Genomic DNA, 19,017 nt, shown 5'->3' with positions numbered 1-19,017 from the left:
GGCAACACAAACTTAGACCATTATCAAAATATCTTTGGTATAAACTATAATACACTGATTTAGTCCCAGTCACAATAAAACAATCCATGAAAACAGATTCACAAGCACAAAACTGGATCAAAGTGGACCAATTCTGCATCAACACTGGGTATTTCAGTTTTTACTTTTGCAGCTGTATTGTCTTGTTCTAATGGCTCTGCAGATTTCTATCACTTTTTGCAGTGTAAACTCATAACAAAGCCTGCTTACTGCATAATCTTCAAGTTCATGTCCTTACTACCCCCTTCAGACACATTTATTGGATGAACAAAATCTGGGTACATGTACAGAGACCAGACAACACATACTCTTCACACAGATCCCATTTTCAGTTCAACTTCACAGCATACACAGATCCTCCCCTATACGCCTAATGAGGCAGAGAGGGAGAAAGTGAGGTACAGAAACTTTACACTATGCTGTCCACAGCCAGACAGCTGTATGGTTTACAGCTGACATTTTACTGCAAGGTTCACCCTCATTTTAATGCCTCTAGGCAGGAACTGTCTGAAGTAAGTCCACATTCTCTGACCTTGTTTTGTCAGAACAACAAAATAAGCACTGATGTAAACCAGCATTAATAAGAACCTGAATTACATACCTTTTTTTTTTTACTTTATGGCTGGTATATACTGGAAAAGTTGGGGGGTTTATGGCTTTATATATTTCTTGATATATAATCGTTGGTGTCTCTCCCGCCACCCCCTTTAGATGACTTGGTATTTAGGACTTTCTGATGGATACTTGTTTGCAGTGGGGGTGGGTTTTCTGTTATGACCTCAAAACCTATTGACTTAACATTCATTAGTTTTATCACAGAATTTTCTAAATGATCTGGGTGTTTCACCCAGGCAACGATTTGTTATAGCGCAATAGCATAAGTGTGTGGTGTGGTGTGTGTGTGTGTGTGTGTGTGTGTGTGTGTGTGAACAAACACTTCTAAAGACCAAGTTTATTAATTACCAAACTTTTATCAAGACAGAAGGGAAGACAATATTGTAAACATAACTTGTAAACCTGACATGGCAATTCTAACATTTTACTTCTTTTCATTTCATTTTCATTATTCTATTTCCTTCTTTTTTTAAATTACTTCAACCAGCAAGGCAAGTAATGTAACCATGAAAAAGTATACTGACTGCTTTGTTTAACATTTTCATGGTCCAAAGGAGAAAAATAAAAACTCCAACCAACCACAATAGCCGAGTGGTTTAAGCGCTGGACTTTCAATCTGAGGGTCCCGGGTTCGAATCACAGTAACGGCGCCTGGTGGGTAAAGGGTGGAGAATTTTTCCGATCTCCCAGGTCAACATATGTGCAGACCTGCTGGTGCCTGAACCCCCTTCATGTGTATATGCACGCAGAAGATCAATACGCATCCTGTAACCCATGTCAGTGTTTGGTGGGTTATGGAGACACGAAAATACCCAGCATGCATAAACCACGACAGAGTCATCGGCAAGTCAATGCTGGTCGTGTAACGGAAAGAACCAACCAACCGTCACTTATTTTAATCACTTCAACCAGCAAGGCCAGTAATGTAGCCATGAAAAAGTATACAGACTGTTTTGTTTAACATTTTCCTGGTCCAGAGGAAAAAACAACAAAAGCTTAACCAACTATATTTCAATCACTTCACCAACAAGGCCAGTGATGTAGCCATGAAAAAGTACACTGACTCAGTCACTGACTGCTTCATTCAACAACAAAAAGAACATTTTCATGGTCCAGAAGAAAAAAAAACAAGCTTAGCCAACCATCACTTATTTCAATCACTTCAACCAGCAAGGCCATTCATGTAGCTATGAAAAAGTATACTGGCTGCTTCATATTACATTTTCACGGTCCAAAGGATAAACAACAAAAAATTAACCAACCAATCATCACTAATTTTTGACTCATCACCAATTTTATCCATACATTACTTAATGGTTGATTTTTTCCCACACTCACACCCCAACAAAATCACCCAATCCTCTTTTTATTCAAACACCACTAGATTTCCCTTTTAACACTCACACACACTGACACAGTCACAATCACATCCACAAGCATATCCACAAATACATAATAAATCAGGGGCAGAAACAGAAGGAAAGTTGTTTTGTTTTTTTAAGTCTGTTTTTTGGGTTTTTTTATTTTTCAGTATTGAATGCCGAAGCAATAACAGTCACAGTATTTCTGTTGTTTCTTCTTGTTTTTATCCTTGCTGATTGTCTAAAACTTCAGGGAGATTGAGTTAGTCTTAATTGAATAAATTTCTTATACTTATAAGTATAGACAAGGAGCCAGGCAAGTACAAAGTGTTTCACACATATATCTGGTCACTCTCCTGCAAACTGTGCAAGAAAAATTAGAAATGCTACAAGCAGATGATACTGTGGATGTTAGCATATGGATGTTAACATACAACTCAGACAAAGCAAACACTTCAAGGAGAATCCATTTGACATGGAAAAAGATACTTAGTAATGGTACATTACTCTCACAGAGCATAACCTTTGAAGTGAAATCCTAATTCTACAATATATGCAGTCCCACTACTTCCAGGACTTAGTTTATTAATAGAGTACTTGAAAATATTGTCCTGTTGGCTTCAACATATTAAAATTATTTTCTTTTCTTTGAACACTGGTCCTCACACACACACACACATACACACACAAATGATAATAATATTATTAATAACATTGTAATAATACAAAAAGACAATGAACAGAAACACGCACTTGCCCTAACCCAGGGTATCTGGAATTTTGAAGTTGGAAATCCAGACAGGAAAACCGATATATATCTATCAAGGACTTGGTCAATAAACCAATATGAAGTGCTATAACATGAGTAGTACTGGAGGAAAGTACAAGGGGCTCAGGACATGACCCCTATCATTTTTTTTCCTTCGTCTTGATTAAGCAATGGGTACAATAACTTGCAAAGATGCTTCAAACCCAAAAAGCTGAGAATGATCAGTGTTCCAGAACTGGGCTCCACTTGTTCTAATAGATGTTCATCTTGTACACTGCTTTTGAAACTAGTAACTAACACTGCATTTGTGACATACTAACAAACCTTGTGAAACCTGCAGTTGTAGCACACGCTCCCTGCTACAGAGCATAATATCCTAAACAGCTTGGCACATGGTACCAGCATACCTCATCTACATGGACAAGTAGTACCAACAATGTAAAGATTATATGTTCATTTGCCTGGCCCAAAGGACAGGTGGGGTGCTCACCTACTTGGTCACCCCCTTCCAGCCTTGAGATTACCAGGAAAGGTCAAGAGTGTGAAAAGTCAAGTGACCCACAACCCAAGTGACTCCAGCTTGTAACAGGGACAAAGAATGGCAGAAGTGGTGGCCTGGGGGGAAAGGGAAAGGGGATGAAAGAGGGTCTGACCTGTGAGCATACAAAGTGTACCACATTCCTCTGGTCCCTGATTTATGATTATCTCTCTGGTTTCTGATCTGTGATTATTTCTCTGGTTTCTGATCAATGATTATATTGATAAGGTAACAAAATAACTAAGTGCATAATCATTTGTCTAAAACAAAATAACTTAATGTTTCATTATTAACTTTCATGAACTGGAAATTAGATGAAACAAAAGAAAAATAAGAAAATATTATTTTAATGTCTTAAAGCTTTTATTTCACACAAAAAACAATCACAAAAAGAGTAAAATAAAATAGTAACCTGACCATTGTCATGAAATCTGCCTCCCCCCACTCCCCTCCCTCCACCCACAGAAGGATCTGTCATTTTGAACAACACCTAGGTGAAGAAACTATGCTGCCAAGTGAGGTTTCTTTCCCTTTCAAATCATGGGCTCTATGACTTGGCTGTATGTATTGATCTACTTCTGCTGTTTTACTGGGTCAAAATGAATTAATGGCATGACCACAGACAATGCTGCAACCTCATGTTGACAAATGCTCAGAATCTGTGGAGGGACTGTTCACCTTGTCTCTAGTCTAAGTCTAACCACAGTACACAGAGTACTGCCTAGTGACACGGAACAAGGGAATTCAATCCTTCAACATGAACACTGGCTTTTGCAAACACTGAACAGTCATTACTTATTTTGGTAGACTTGGAGAGAGAGAGAGTGAGTGAGTGAGTGAGTGAGTGTGTGTGTGTGTGTGTGTGTGTGTGTGTGTGTGTGTGTGTGTGTGTGTGTGTGTGTGTGTGTGTGTACTGTGTGTGTGTGTGTGTGTGTGTGTATGTGTGTGTGTGAGTGTGTGTATTTGTGTGTGTGAGTGAGAGAGAGAGACTTTTAGTGTGTGTGTATGTTCGTTAATGTGAGAGGTCTGTGGTAATCACTAAATCGGGGATAGAAAAGAAATTTTGACAACAAAGACTAATATCTTCAATACACACCACTGACTGACCAGGCATACATCAGCATAACCTGTTTTATAACACACACTTATTCATGAACATTATGATACATGTATTCATTTAAGTGAGCACACTCATGAGCAACACACACACACACACACACACACCATAGCATGCAGTTCTTCAGCTTTTTCTTTCTTTTAGTGGTGTGATAGCCCGCAGACCCTAATCTATCATATTCTAATGCAGTCAGAGAATCTGAAACTTCTTCCCTCTCCCACAGTTCACTGCCTCCTCATCTTATATGTGATACTAAAACCCCATCCAAACTGACAGCAAAAGAAAACAGTCAGCAGATAAAAAAAAAAAAGGTGGTGGTACTGTCTAAACAAACAGGCTGTCTCGCTTTTTGGTCAGAGGGATCTGACAGTGGCAGTATGCACAGGTCTTTATATATAATACATATCTCCATAATGGATTTCAATGGGAACAGACAGAAGGTCTGCCTAGGAATATTCAAACTGTCCTGATACTTAAGTCTATAAATGATGAACAGGGTTCTCAAAATCAACAATAATGGCATCAATGTGGTCTTGGTAGAGCATAAACAGACTGAAGATCTCAAAGATATTCAGTTGCTGAATCCAAGAACAGAGAGAAGTGGTGCACTCCCATGGAATGTAAGTGAAAAGATTTTTGTAATGACTCTTCAGGTTATGAGGCTGAACATTAATCCATTGAAAACCTTACCAGACTAGCAGAATCAAGGAGGCAGACAATAATAAACATTTTTTAAGCTGAGTACAACAAATAATACAATATTAGTATATTAACTTCTTTTATGAACACTTGTTTTGTATCAATATCATGTTACTGGCATCTTATTTGCGATATGTATTTTATTATATGTTGTGCTGTGTTGTGTTGTGTTGCACTGTACTGTTCAGTAAGGCATTGTGTTACATACTGACTTGCGGTACGCTACAATGCATGACAATTGAATATGTTGAACTATATTATTGTCATATTTTTCTGTGTGAAATTACAGTTGCTTACCCCAAAGAAGCACATAAATGAATGTCAAAACACAGCATCAACAACCCCCTCCCAAATCATGGTAACATCTACATATTTTTACACAAGGCAACTTTCTTGTTCTCAATGGGCATGGATTATCATCTCATCCAAAAAAATTAGCACCCAGACCAATGTTATGGTCAAATGAACAGAAAAATCACTCTGTACATTCAAATCATCCTGGCTTTCTGAATGTATTTTGTCCTTCTGATATTCCATTCTATCATAATCATGATAATGGTAATTAGATAAAGCACTTCTGCAAAATCTGTGTACAGAAACTATACAGCGTTCTACACTTGCACACATATGGGAAGAAATCTGAAATCTGTCTTCACAAACCAAGTGCTTATTATGTGGGGAACTTTAAAAATGCCTTCCGGACCTCAACCTGTTTTTATCTCCAAGGTACAGAAGTACCAGTAGTCTAACTCCAGAGCAGCCCTGACCCCATTTAGCATCTAATGCTTTCTACAAGCAATGCTAGCTCTACACACCCTCCCCATGCACAGCATGTTGGAGGGAAAACGCTGGCTCTCAAGCCCGTGGACGGCATACACAGTGAAGATAAGCTCGGACAGGGAAGCCACTGCCACTGTGTTGGCAGATGAATGTAAACCATGCTAGACTGCAGAAAACCAGCAAGTGCTACCAATGAGGCATGCATGGCGCACAGTGATGGGAATGTGTGGGGCTGTGTCGACGTGCTGCCCTGTGAGGGAAGTAAAGGTGTGAGTGGCGGGGAGGGGGTGCGGGGGGGATGGGGGAAGGGGAAGCAGATTAGGGATGGAAGGAGGGGGCAGGATGGGGGTTAAATAACCGGGCCAGCAATAAAAATGAGCCCCAGGTTTCCAGGTGGTGATGCCAGCCAGCTACCATGAAGGAAAGGAAGAACGAAGGATGCGTGATCTTTCTGGTCTCCGGGGCAGCACATGTTAGTTATCATTGTGCTGGGAAAAACGGTCAGGGTGGTGTCTAACGGGAATGGAAAGCCCAAGTACAAAGGGAGTCTCCAATACATCCCATTCTCACAACTCACTTTGCTGACACTGTCCTCGGTTAACATTATTTAAATATCAAAAGAACTTAACAAATCAATCCAATGAAAGGTCCACACAATTAGTTCATTCCTCATATTGTATTGTGTGTGAAGTGTAACATTTATCAAACAAAAATATTAAACCAAATTATTCATGGATCTTTAATACTTTTCAACTCTTGAAAAGGTTAATAATTGTGTGAGGTGGAAAAAAAAAGTCTCTTATTCTTTTCTTTTTTCTTAAAAAAAAAATATCATCTATGTCTTGGGCAAAGAAAAATACCCTCCTCCTGGGACAAAAAATATATCGCCCCTACCCCAACGCACCACACACACACCCATCTTACATGCAGGCAGAGACACACACAAGCACTCTCACCCCCATCCACCCAACCACACACAATACTGTCAACAACTATGCTGACTCAGATCAATTCCCTTCATGAATTTCATATATTTCTAAAGCCATTTTCCACCTGGCTGATAAGAACGCCAGCCCATAGACCAAAGTATTTCACACTATGAAAAGAACCACTTTAGGAGCAGCAGACAAGTCAGAAGTGGAACAGGAGGTATGGCCATGACTGCTGGGGTCACACTTCAATAGTGAATAAGGAAATTTGACACAACCCCATCGAAACTGTTCCCTACAGCCCTGAGTAGAACCTACTAAACCAGTAAAATCTTATGCAGTAAAATAAGAAGGTAACAATATCTGCCTCCATCCCAACACCGTAGCATTTGATTTACTTTTAAATCAAGAAATCAAGAAAACCAATTCACAACACACAGTAACACCCCATCCTATGTCTGAGCAGTGTCCAAGCCAGTCTGCAAGAAGTGCCCAATCAAAGAATTGCTCTCAAACTTAATAAACAAAACCAGTTTCAAACTTGTATAAAACCAAGTTAGAAAACACAACTCTTCATGGGTTTTGTCTACATGCCAAAACTTGCGCAAAAGAAAAGAAAAAATGAATTTAAGTCTGTGAATGTGACAACAAAACAATATATTCTTATTTTGGTGGAAGACATTCAATCTAATCTGAGATAAATGAGACAAAACAGACCTTGAAGAAAATCCCAAACGTTCTCCTGAAACTTCTCAATAGGTTCTTCACAAGAGAGATGTACATGATTTTATTCAACTATTCAAGTAGTCACAATGTTGTCCAATGAGGACTGATTAGACTCAATTCAGCACTTGCAATCCTTGCTTACCCACTTCAGAGAACAACTCCAGTTATAGTGATATATATATATATATATATATATACAACCACCAGCTTCCAAAGAATGGACACACATCATTCTTTTCACAAATCAAAGCCCACAACAGTAATGTGATCAACAAAGTGATGGGAATCATATCTTTCTAATGTTTCATGTCCAGTCTGCTGTAGACTGGGGTCAATACATGTTGCTGGTTCCTCTACAGTTCATTCTCATAAAGTTGTTAACTATTGTATTATGAGCAGTATTTCATTATCTTCTTCCTCTCAACAGGACAACAGAAGGATAAGTGAACATTCTCAATACATGCACTAAGACAAACTGAAAAATATTTCATGGAAAACTGGAAAGTGCATGAAACTTCTATCCCAGATCCCTTGGGTCAATCCTGGCACTGGCAGCTTTTGGTGGATTTAGGGTTGATATCTTTTTCTGATTCAGCCTGCTCAAAGTATCTTTATTTAATGCATAAAGTGATAAAGATTACCAAATAGTAAATATAAATATCAAAATCCCGATCCCCATGTCAGTATTCGGCCAGTTATGGAAACATTGATCATCATACCAATTAACCAAGCATGCACAACACATACATTGTGATGTACCTGAACATGAACAACCCACTCATGAAAATACAATACTTGTGAATAATTTCAAGAAAGAGATTAAACAGAAAATAATATCATCAAGAGGTCTACCACTGCAAGCATGTATCTGATTTACAGCTTACTAAAAAAAAAAAAAAAAAAAAAAAAAAAAAAAAAGCATACAGTTCAACTCAATCTCTAGAGTTAAACCCCAAGACAGACTGTAAACACATGACAAGAATACTGAAAACTGCATTGGCAATATATTTCTAAAAGAAGCATGCATACATCACTCATTCACTGTCATATGCAGACAGTGCCTATTTTTTGTTGACATAAATGCCTCAGTCATTTTTTCTATTGTTCATGCTGGTCACAGAGATGAGAGATGGATTAATCAATTCAATGAATAAATTGTGTGAAAAACAAGAAAAACATTGTCTTCTGCTTTGATTGTATGTGTGGTGGATTTTGATCAATGTCTTTATACTGGATAATCATTAACACACAAACACACATTTCTCCCCCCCATTTCCTTTTCTTACTTATGCAAGCTTTTTCACATCAATGATTACGATCAACCTGACTGACAATGTTATATATATCCAGAAATGAAGAATATTTCGGTGTAATTATCTTTCATACATGGAAATAATTTTCTCTCTACCCCCACACCCGCACACGTGTACACACACACACATTCTCTCTCTACTTTCACTCTCCTGTCTCCATGTGTTTAGTCACGATCACAGTTCAGTGCAACTTGAACTCAGATAAACTTTATGGATAACTTACCTGCTATCGATGAGCAGACGATAAGAATGACAAAGGAATTCTTCATCTTTGAGTTTGAAATGATCTCGTTGGGAAATTGTACTTTCATGTCCAAAGAATGTTCAGCTGCTGGCCACAGACACTGCAGATCCGTTCAACAAAACACCTCTGCAACCACCACCTCACTCCGACCGCGTCTGCGACGGGAGCAATGTGTTGCTTTGCAGACGATTAATACCGAGGATCCTGCCGGCGTTGTCTGTCACAATGTCTGCATTTTGCCCAGCACACGTTCACCTGAAAAGATAGTCGCTTCACTATGATAATGTTCTAGGTGAAAATTTCACATCCAATCGACAGAGTTCTAAATAAATTGTGGCTGATCAACTGGACAATCAAGTTCACCAAAACTTTCTCAAAGTATTTGAGTTATTCCCCATTTCCCTTAAACTTTCCAGAGTGAAATGACATTTAGAAGAAAAAGACAGCACTGATGCCCCTTGACAAATTTTTGAAAAACTCTTTTATGTTATTCCGCTGACTGCAATCTGCAACAAATTTCTAATTACCATAACCCACCTTCTACACAACACCGGCAGCTTCTCTCAACTCACACCACCAGCAAACTTCAGTGACTTCTTTTCAGACAGTCAGCTTCATGGCGAGACGGCTATATTTAGAACAGTGGTCAAATAGTTGTATTTGATGCTATGTTTATCGTGAAATTCATATGATTAATCCCAATTAAGAATTTATCGACATTTTGTTGGATGGATAAATCGTTTATTGAATAGCTTTTCTACTTACACTGCACACTACTATTGTAATCAAGCTGAAAAGAATACTTTAGTGTACTATCAAAAGGGGGGATCTTTCATCAGTGGAACAGCCATTGAAAAAATGTTTCGTCTGCCTTGGCTAACATCGCATGCAGAAGCTTATATAATTGCGAAGTTTTTTATGTTGTACTTATTAAAAATCTAAACCGATTGTATGATTTTACACGGCACTAGTGCGTGTATTGAACCGATCATGAAATCTGGGTCAGGTTAAAAGAAATTATGTCAATTTATTGCTATAAATCAGCGTGCACGGGAGTGACCATAGACACAGTCAATGTGCCACACAGTCGTGCTTATTTACAGCAGCGTCTTCTGTTATTCGTCTTCTGTTCACGATGGTTAGAGCAAGGATTATGGTATTGCTAATGTATATAAAATTCGCTGTGGAATGCATAGCGAGGGAAACCAGATAAAGCAATATAAATGTCGATTTTTCAGTAATCGACTTCCATATCGTTCGACCTAAAATGAAACAAAACCTTGCGCCCGGCACAGTTAATGGTACAAAACACAGACTGATGTCAATCCCACTGTATTATCTTGACGGAACTCTTTCTCTCATGACAGGCAGAGATAAAACAATAATGATGATGATGATATGTGCATAACACCAAATCGTGCACACAAAGCAAATGAGTCAAAAGGCGTTGTGAACACTTTGTAATAATTTAAATTAATTAAGGTACATATAGAGTAAGCATGGAAAGTGATGTGTTATGTATTAAGATTTAAAAACCCAACATAAGAATTGAAAAACAATCATCTCTTGCGTTATTGGCATAGGGTTTTGCTCAGTTGTGTCTGAGTGCCGGGGCACCGTGACAACAATGATATGTGAATCAGTTGTCATTTGAATTTTGATCTACTAAGGAAACGAATAATCAGTCGTTTAAATTGTTTCATGATTAGGAAATGTATTCATCACAGGCCTATCTAATCATTACACTCACTTTGATATATATGTATGTATATGTGTGTGTATATATATATATATGAAAACAAATTCAAATGTTAACACGATCTCCTGTCTACGATGATGTGATGCAACTTCTGCACTAACTCGGATCTTTTCTACAAATCACAAGTCGTGACGGACTTTAACGTCATGCTGCTTTTCAGTGTTCTGCCCTTATTTCAGCCATCCTCCATGATTCGGCGTGACAGACGAAGTCAGTGGTAATTAAAATGGCTTTGGCAACTGACCAATATGATGATGATGATGCTATGGATACTTATACAGCACCTAACCTTGGTCAGAGACCAAGCTCTAAGCGTTTACAAACCGGCAAGGAGTCATTTGCATAACAGGCTGTTTATCTGGGTAGAGCCGACTGACGGCTACCATCATGATGGGCTGCGGCGCTCATCATTCGTTTCTTGTGTCATTCAATCAGGTTTTAGTCACGCACACATGTACATGTATACACACTGAGACAGACATGTAACAGTTTGTGTGTATAACCGTGATTTGTTTTGTCGGTTTCAGTTTTGTTTATTTACCCCGCCATGTAGGCAGCCACACTCCATTTTCGGGGGTGCCGTGCATGCTGGGTACAATATGTTCTTGTCTTCATAGCCCACTGAACGCTGACTGACATGGATTGCAGGATCAGTTTAGCGTGTGTATTCATCTTCAGTCTGCGTGCGTCCGTCAGTAGTAAAACACACGAAGGGCCCGGGGAGCAAGCACTGCCGGTCGGCCGACTGCAAGAATGTTTGTCACCAGTGAGTTTCAGTAGTAGAACGGAAGTGTGACACGCTCGCCATTAATTTACTAGAGAAAAAACAAAACAAAACAGAACAAAAACGACTGAAAACAAGAATCACATTCATTGATTCATAGATCAAACGGCGGCTTTGTTGTTGTGTCCTGAACGTGTGGGAGGGAGTGGCCCGAGTGTCAGTCAGTGGCCGCCGTGGGGGGGAGGGGGCAGGGTGTCAGAACCGCGGCATGCGTGTACTGGCATGCACGTCCACGCTCATACGCATGCTTAATCGTTTATTTATTTATTGTGTGTGTGTGCGCGCGCGCGCAAAAAGTTTTGCCGTTGTTGTGTCCCGGCACTAGGCTTGACGTATGAGAGGGGACGGACTCTGGCGCGGCTCGGGTGTCAGTCAGTGCAGTAATGGCCGCGGCCTTGGAAGAGGGCGGGATGTCAGTACTCAGTACCACGTGCGCGCATGCACGTCCACGCTCATACGCGTGGTTTATCATTAATTGTTTGTTTGTTTGTTTATCAGTTCATTTATTTATTCATTTATCGTGTTTCGCCATAGTGTGTCCGTCTGTGCCGCGCCGGGCGCCGCGCGCTCCACTCACTGACGCTTTTCAGTGTGCCAGTGAAGCTGTTTGTCTTTCTCCGTCTCTTTTTCTCCTCCCCCTCGCCCCCTCCCAACCCCCTGCCCCCCCCCCCACCCCCACCCCCACAAGCACACACTCTGTCTCTCTCTCCCGGGCCCCTCTGGAGTGGTTTCATACAGAACCCTCGCTGGCCAGATTCAAGTTACACAGCTGCCGCATATATACACAGCATAAAATGAAAGTGATGGCACCATGTCCTTTTGTGCTGTCTGGGTCCTTACTGTGTCACAGTTTCACTGAAATAAAACGCTAACACTGGTGATACTGCATGAATGTGGTATGGTATAATCTCATCTGTCTTTCAAACTGTGCATAATTTGCCACTGAGCGCCAAAAGAACACGTGAGCATTTTGGAGATGTTCAACCAGACCGGCGGCCGTTCATACAGTTTGCGGGCCTTTAGCACTGAAACATAAAACAACTTGAAAACCTGGACGCAAGGAACTTCATAATTCCAGTATTCTGCACACAGTCCGGTCACCCCAGTCCACCCCCCACCCCCACGGCCTGTCCAGCTCATACACTGCATTGCTAGTGGATGAGCACAACTGAGGACAAGTGGCTGCCATATGCAGGCTTAGCATCATTCAGTGTTCGTCAGTCAGATTGATTGGTACGTCGGCTCAGTGCACATCTATTCATGCGTATGATAGCAGTTGTACAGTACGTATGTATGTGTATCGTTATATGTCACAGTGTGTGTGTGTGTGTGTGTGTGTGTGTGTGTGTGTGTGTGTGTGTGTGATAATAATCTAAACTTGCTCAACTTCCTATCCACATACACTCACACACTCGCATACATATATGATACTTACTTGTGCAGAGTGGGGAAGAAAGTGTTGGACTGGAATAATACTTACCTGTGTGTGTGTGTAGTGCCACGGTGTGTGTGTGTGTGTGTGTGTGTGTGTGTGTGTGTGTCCGCAGTGTGTGTGTGTCAGTGTGTGTGTGTCCGCAGTGTGTGTGTGTCAGTGTGTGTGTGTGTGTGTGTGTGTGTGTGTGTGTTCCCTCAGTGACGGCCCGGCGTTGTTCCCGGTGTGCCGCTGACGTGTGTGAGTGCGTGCGTAACAGTAGCCTGGCCCGGTGTGTGTGTGTGTGTGTGTGTGTGTGTCACACAGTGCCACGGTGTGTCAGTGTGCGCGCACGCGTGCAGTGCAGTGCGTGCGTCAGTGTGTGTCTGTCAGTATGTCAGTATGTGTGTCGTGTGTGTGTGTGTGTGTGTGTGTGTGTGTTAGAAAGAGAGAGAGGAGAGACGTGCATGGGAGTGATGTGTGAATGTCATTCACTGTGCCAGTGTGCACGCCGCACAACTTGAAAGGCCACTGAATTACTGATAAAATCTCAAACGTCACTCAAGCCACAGTCTCCACCAAAACGTCCCTTTCCAACAAAAATTTTAAAAAGAAGAAAAAAGTGTATAAAACAGAGTTATTTTTTATCATATATATATACATAGTTTCCTGCTTGGCGAAGCTTCTCGCGCTTGCCTTGTTTTTGATAATTGTATACTGATGTAGGCCTCAGTCATAGACAAAAAAAAAAAAAAAAAAAAAAAAAAAAAAACTGAAAAAACTTAACTACATATTTAGCAAGAGAAAACAACAACAAAATCCCGGGCAGCCCTGAATATGCCTCAGCCATTACTGTGACCAAAATACGATGATATCCGGGCAATGACATGATGCCTTAAAGCATCCTATCAGTCCTGAGTTAGAAAAAGCGTATGTGAAGTGAATCAGTAAAAAAAACGAAAAAGAAAAAAAAAGAGGAAATTTTTTTCCATCACTTTCTTTACAGCTACACAAAGCCAGAGATTCTCTCTCTCTTTGTCAGTCCGTCAGTCCGGCTAGATTTTCAAAAATCCTACATCCTGAATTCTTCTTTCTCAATATCTGCTCAGTAACATTTGTCTGTGAACATGTGATGTGGGATATGAACAGTATTATAATCTGTATTAATGCTATCCGATTTAAAATTAAAAAAAAAAAAATATTGTTTGTCTTTTTTTTTGTCTTTTCTTTCTTTCTTTTTTTTTTTTAATCAGTGACGTTGAATGGACCGGGAAGTAGAAAGTGAAAAACTGGAAACGGAGCAAGAAGTGACAGAAAACAGGGCAGGAACAAAGAGCAATAGAAAAGATCAATCAATTTCCCAGCACGAAATTCGCACTGAAAAAGAATATGATAGTCAAACAAACAACAGCATTACACGTGCATGCTCATTCACATACTAATGGCAATACATGAACGACCAGACACCCCCCTAGCCTGCCACCAAATGTGAAGAAAACAAAGAAGATGAGATGGACGGGAAATGCAGTACGAAGAAAAGCGGACACCGGGCAACGACCAGTGGAAGAACCAGATGAAGAAGATAAAATGTATCAGCAGGATGCAAGAATAAGCCCAGGACAACAACAACCAAACAAGCTGCAGCTCTGAAGATGAAGTCAGAGGATAAAAGGCGACGAACCCGAAGGGCAAGACACAATGACAGAAAACACGAGAAGAGAACCCACAGACATACAGAAACATACAATAGCAAACAACCAACTCTGAACCACTAATAGACAAAAATGGACATAACCAAATAAGTGCTTCTTCTTCTTCTTCTTCTGCGTTCGTGGGCTGCAACTCCCACGTTCACTCGTGTGCACACGAGTGGGCTTTTACGTGTATGACCGTTTTGACCCCGCCATATAGGCAGCCATACTCCGCTTTCGGGGGTAAATACAAAGTGCATTACAGACACAACAAAATAAGGATGGTCTCAGTATAGACCAGTCATCCCTGATGACAAAAATGTCTGATTTCCCTTTTATTAAAAAAAAACAAACAAACAACAACAACAACAACAACAACAAAAACACAACAAACAGCAAACAGTGAAGGAGCCCCAAACCACGACCAACCACTGGTGTTTTCATCTAATGGATGGGAAGCAACTTAACTTTGCCTTTGATGAAAATATAGATATGAGTTATTTCCCTTCCTCCGAAAAGAAAATATATTACTTGCATTCCGATGAACTATGCGTTTTATATTGAAAAAAAAAAAAAAAAAAATCGATCTGTAACCAAAGCTCGTACAAGCAGATAAGATAGCTTAAATAATCTGGTCTTTAGATGGAAAACTGAATGGGAATTGCATTTGTCTTCTTATTCGTATCGTTCCTCCTCCTCCATTTAAACGACACTAAACTGTTGAACTGACAGGCGGCAAAACAAGGGCGTCCAGGAGTCTTGACCTGGGTGCAGCCCGTCCCCCTTAGAGTGTAAGGAGTTAAGGGCCGAACCACTTGACTGAGGGGGGATTCTTCTCTAAAGACCTTGTACTATCCAGCTATCCCTACAGTTCTTATCACTAAAAGACATTAAAAAAAAAAAAAAAAAAAATCATAAAATAGAAAAAAAACCCACACCAACACCAAAAAGCGCAATCCACCAAACAACAAAAATGTCAAATAAATAATGCTTAGATTAAAACATGATGGAATGCATTCCATAAAACATACATTTCGTAACACACACACACACACACACACACACTCACTCAGTCAGGCTACCGGACATCACACAGACACTCACTGACACACACACTGGGACACACACACACACACACACGCACACACACACACTGACACTCGCATACACTGACCCACGGCCCGCCGGGCCACCGAGCCTCTCACGTCAGTCCACACACAGACTCGGACACACACCGGCCGACGCCCAAACATACGAAACTAACTGCACTAAAACAAGAAAACGCAATGATAAGCATTAAAATATCTCTAGCATAGAATTTCATTTGGCGAACAGACTTTGGACTATCCATTGTGCTGAGTACAGAAATGTTTGCCGCCGCGGGAAAGCGTGAAAGTTCTGACTTATTGGATTGCAGGTGTATTTCTGATGGACGGTGGCGAAGAATTCCAAACTTGACTGAAGGACTTGAGTTCTAAAAGACCCTTTCCCTGCGCACTTTACATTTTGTTCTCCAGTTGGCACGGTGAGACAGTGATACTGACCACTCGATGTGGGAGTCAGTGCGGCTTATTTATCAGTACGCCCACTCCGAACTGAGTTATAATATTCACACAAAATTCAGATACGCACCCGGGCAGACATACACACTGATTATTACTCACTGTCACATTCATGCACGCACGGTACTGGCAAGCACACGGTGATACACATGAATGCACTGTGACATTATATTATGCCAATTTACGCCGGTCAGACAGACAGACACACTGACGGATACACACACGCGCATTAGGCTCAGTGACGCCGCGTGCATACTGTGACGCACATGCCAGTTATACCTTCAAATTCCACTGCAAAATTTTACACACACACACACACACACACCGGCACGCACACACACAACTGTGACACACACCTTGCGCGTGCGCACTCATCATGCACCCCATCACAGCCTCTATTGTAACCGCACATATATATGCACACGTGCACTCGCACCTGTATGTGTTGCTGCCTGTCATAGGAGACACTGAAACGCACTAACTTACAGAGTAAACCACCAGTGAACACTCTATATGTTTCTTCATGATTTGTATATGCACCCAGTTTGAGTTTTGCGGGTACTGCATGCGTGCACGCCCACGCAGTAAATACCGAAATGTTTGCTTCCGATCCCATGCCAAATTGATATTCGTCTCGCTTTCTGTTTGTCACCCTCTCTCTCTGTTTCTGGCGTCTCTGTCTCTCGAGAAAGAGCAGGAAGATTTTTGGGTGACCTGGCTTGGCTAACAACGAGTTTCCGACCAGGCAGACAGACAGACACAGACAGCTGACGCAGCATGGCAGGCTGACTTGTTTGACCCACTTCTGCAGTGGGGTACTGTGTCTCGGGCATAGGCGCGTGAAATATTACTCAGGGATATACTAGCGTTTTTATTTTTGTTGTTTTGGGGTTGTTTTTTTTTTGTGGTGGGGATTAAAAAAGTATATATATATATATATATATTTCTTTTGATAATGTATTTTTAAACACTACTGTATGGAACTGAATCAAACACAAGCGCATGAAATAAATCTGAAGGATACCATTCCTTCTCAGGTTTGTGTGGTACTGTCTCAGACATAGCTAGTCGTTTGGAATAAATTCTTGTGATTATAAATGGCATCGTAAAATAAAAATGAAAATAGACATAAAAAAATCAACTTGAGCAGACGCACACTTCTCTATTTTGAAAGATTCGGATTTGAGTCCAGCCTTTGTTAGTTGCAGTGTGGGTCTATATCACAAACGTATATTATATACGTCCGTGGCCGGTCTATATACGTGTCCTTAGTTTGTCTTCTGACAGAAATTCATGCAGGTATCCCTACTCACCGTGGGCATCAAAACAGATGAATGTCCCTATAGAAATGAAGCAGGCTTTCCCCAACACATGTTTGCATTACTACATTAGAAAAAGAAGATGAACAGAGAAATGAATACACAGACACACTACACTGCTGAAATAGAAGGCGCGAAAAAAACTTTGAACATTAAGTAAGGAGACTGATCATTATGTTTGGCCTGTGTTGAATACTAATAAGGGCATGGTCATTAGTATATATTTTGGGTATAGGCCGACCTTGCCATTTGCTGTTTTAAGGTGTCCTGCACCTGAAAACAACTTGCTTTTAAATGTTAGTCGTTGCCTGACACATATAGGCTATACTGACACCCGACAAGATATATATATATATATATATATATATATATTTTTTTTTTTTAAATTAATTAATTTTTTTTAAAAGGGAAATCAGACATTTTCGTCATCAGGGATGACTAGTCTAAACTGAGACCAGCCTTATTTTGTCACGTCGTGTCTGTAATGTGCCTTGTATTTGGTTATGTCCATTCTTGTCTATTAATGATTTTAAGCTGTTTGCTATTGTATGTTTCTGTATGTCTGTGGGTTTTCTCCTCGTGTTTTCTGTGACTTGTCTCTTGTCCTTCAGGTTCGTCAACTTTTATCTCCTGATTTCATCTTCAGAACTGCAGCTTGTGTTTTTGATGTCTTGGGCTTATTCTTCCATCCTGCTGATGCATTTCATCATCTTCCTCTGGTTGTTGCCCGGTTTCCTCTTTTCATCGAAATGCATTCTTCCGTCCATCTCGATCCTCTTCTTTGTTTTCTTCAAGTTTGGTGGCAGGCCACGGAGGATGTCTGGTCGTTCATGTATCACCATTAGTATGTGAATGAGCATGCACGTGTAAAGTCGTGCCGTGCGTGTGAATGTGTGGGGTGAGTGCGCGCGCCCGCGCGCGCGCGTGTGTGTGTAACATATCCTGTCAGTACATACCGTTCTTTTCACATCCAGCAATGATCTTCGTCGATTTTGACATCAGCGGTATTCCATATTTTTCACAGTATTGGACAGTGCTCCCTCACGGTTTTACATTGACCGAATGAATGGACACGCAGCGGTGGCCAAGCAGCCGCCATGTTTACGGGTACTCCCATACCGCTCGCGTTGACAGTGCAGCAAATGCGGGTGGGTGTGCGTGCGCGCCCGAGTGTGTGTTTGAGGTGAAGTCAACAAAGCGCTGCCTACCACGTGACAGGCCTGTTTATGACTGTGTTCTTATCTTTGACCATAGGTAGAAGCCGCCTTTGTGTGTGTGTGTGTGTGTGTGTGTGTGTTCCTCCAGCGAACATGTGTAGTAGAGGTGAAGTTTAAGACAAAAGGCTGACCACCATGCAAGAG

The 19,017-nt window shown here is 40.8% G+C and overlaps 1 protein-coding gene across 1 annotated transcript in view; it reads right to left on the bottom strand.

Annotated features, from left to right (window-relative positions):
- Positions 1 to 9,791, bottom strand: part of LOC143284760 (laminin subunit beta-1-like) — a 61,135-nt gene extending 51,344 nt beyond the window's left edge. Inside the window, exons 1-2 of the mRNA XM_076591730.1 lie at positions 9,668 to 9,791; positions 9,110 to 9,385 (exon numbers count right to left, since the gene is read on the bottom strand). Of these exons, the coding sequence (XP_076447845.1) occupies positions 9,110 to 9,197 (88 nt within the window). The 5' untranslated portion in view covers positions 9,198 to 9,385; positions 9,668 to 9,791. The remainder of the gene's footprint in view (positions 1 to 9,109; positions 9,386 to 9,667) is intronic.
- Between the last annotated feature and the right edge of the window lie 9,226 nt (positions 9,792 to 19,017).

The sequence above is a fragment of the Babylonia areolata genome, chromosome 8 (genome assembly GCF_041734735.1).
Source record: "Babylonia areolata isolate BAREFJ2019XMU chromosome 8, ASM4173473v1, whole genome shotgun sequence".
Classification (NCBI taxonomy): domain Eukaryota; kingdom Metazoa; phylum Mollusca; class Gastropoda; order Neogastropoda; family Buccinidae; genus Babylonia; species Babylonia areolata.
Note: the sequence above shows the minus strand (reverse complement) of the source record. Positions and strands in the feature narration are given on the sequence as shown.